The sequence below is a fragment of the Sinocyclocheilus anshuiensis genome, unplaced genomic scaffold, assembly GCF_001515605.1.
Source record: "Sinocyclocheilus anshuiensis isolate Anshui unplaced genomic scaffold, SAMN03320099.WGS_v1.1 scaffold1556, whole genome shotgun sequence".
Lineage (NCBI taxonomy): Eukaryota > Metazoa > Chordata > Actinopteri > Cypriniformes > Cyprinidae > Sinocyclocheilus > Sinocyclocheilus anshuiensis.
Genome location: NW_015555815.1, coordinates 392,468 through 393,617, shown reverse-complemented (window position 1 = coordinate 393,617; position 1,150 = coordinate 392,468). Strand labels below are relative to the sequence as shown.

Below are 1,150 nucleotides of genomic sequence, written 5' to 3'. Positions count from 1 at the left end.
TAAAACATCATCGCGGCACCGCACGTGAAAAATAATTTCCCGACTGAGAAAATGCATGTGAACTCAAGTCGGAAAGGTCTAATAATACAAATCCAACACATCTTTGTAGTAACGCGAGTGCCCATGTTGTTTTCACATTCTGACTTAAAAGCACAACTCGGGGAAATAAGAGCATTCGAGGAGCGCGTGAATGCAGTAATTACACTTGCTCTGATGGCAGCAGCTAGCCTTCCGTTAACTAAGCTAAACATGCTTAAATTAAAATGCCTAAAGCTAAACCTCCCTTGTATTCACATTTCTAAACCTGTTGTCCAACAAAAGAGAACATTATAACGGTTTTACTCCACAACACCAGTTAAATACTTCCTTTTGTGATCTGATGTGGCTTCTTGTCACAGAATGAGGCATAAAATATGTTCCATAGGCTACTTTAAAAAGAATACATCGATTAGCAATGAAAAAACTTAATTATTATGAAAATACTAGAGATGACTTGAATTACACAGATAAACTATATTGTCGCAGTCGTTTATTTTATTTTACTCAGTGTTTATTTTACTCAGTTACAGCTATAATAGCGATGCCTTTGTCCATATAAGGGACTTCCTGGAGGGTCATGAGTTCTGGATATGTGGATTTTCTGTGCGAGGGCGCCCTCTGGCATCCAGTGTGAATGAAACAGACATGTGTTTATAGTGCTAATGGCCAATCCATCATTGTTTGGGGAATTTTTATTTATTTATTTATTTTTTTAATAAGTACCGGTTCAGGCACTGGAACCGTTTTAAAAGTATCAATTTGGCACCGGTATCGAACAAAAAAAAATCTGAACTATACCCAACCCTACCAGGAGCAGCTTTGATCAATGACACACAGCATGTTGGGGTTCACGCATGATTTTTGGATTTAACCCCATTACATTTGTACACTGCTCTGTGATGCCTGGCCTAATCATTGCTGTGTTTATAGGTATGGCTTTGTTGAGTTTGAGGACACCCGTGATGCTGATGACGCCGTCTATGAGCTGAACGGTAAAGAGCTGTGTGGAGAGCGGGTCATGGTGGAGCATGCCAGGGGTCCGCGCCGGGACCGCGACAGCTATGGAGGGGGCTATTATGGTGGAGGTGGAGGAGGAGGTGGTGGAGGAGGT

General features: G+C 41.5%; 1 protein-coding gene across 5 annotated transcripts in view; it reads left to right on the top strand.

The window, feature by feature from the left end:
* LOC107675167 (serine/arginine-rich splicing factor 6-like) overlaps nt 1-1,150 on the top strand; it is a 9,044-nt gene that overhangs the window by 3,255 nt on the left and 4,639 nt on the right. For 2 of the 5 annotated variants that reach the window (XM_016469414.1, XM_016469411.1), the window contains exon 1: nt 950-1,136. The exons of 2 other annotated variants lie outside the window; for them this stretch is intronic. In XM_016469414.1, the coding sequence (XP_016324900.1) occupies nt 1,058-1,136 (79 nt within the window). In that variant the 5' untranslated portion in view covers nt 950-1,057. Of the gene's footprint in view, nt 1-912; nt 1,140-1,150 lie in introns of those variants that run through there. One more of the 5 variants, XM_016469415.1, reaches the window with a different exon arrangement.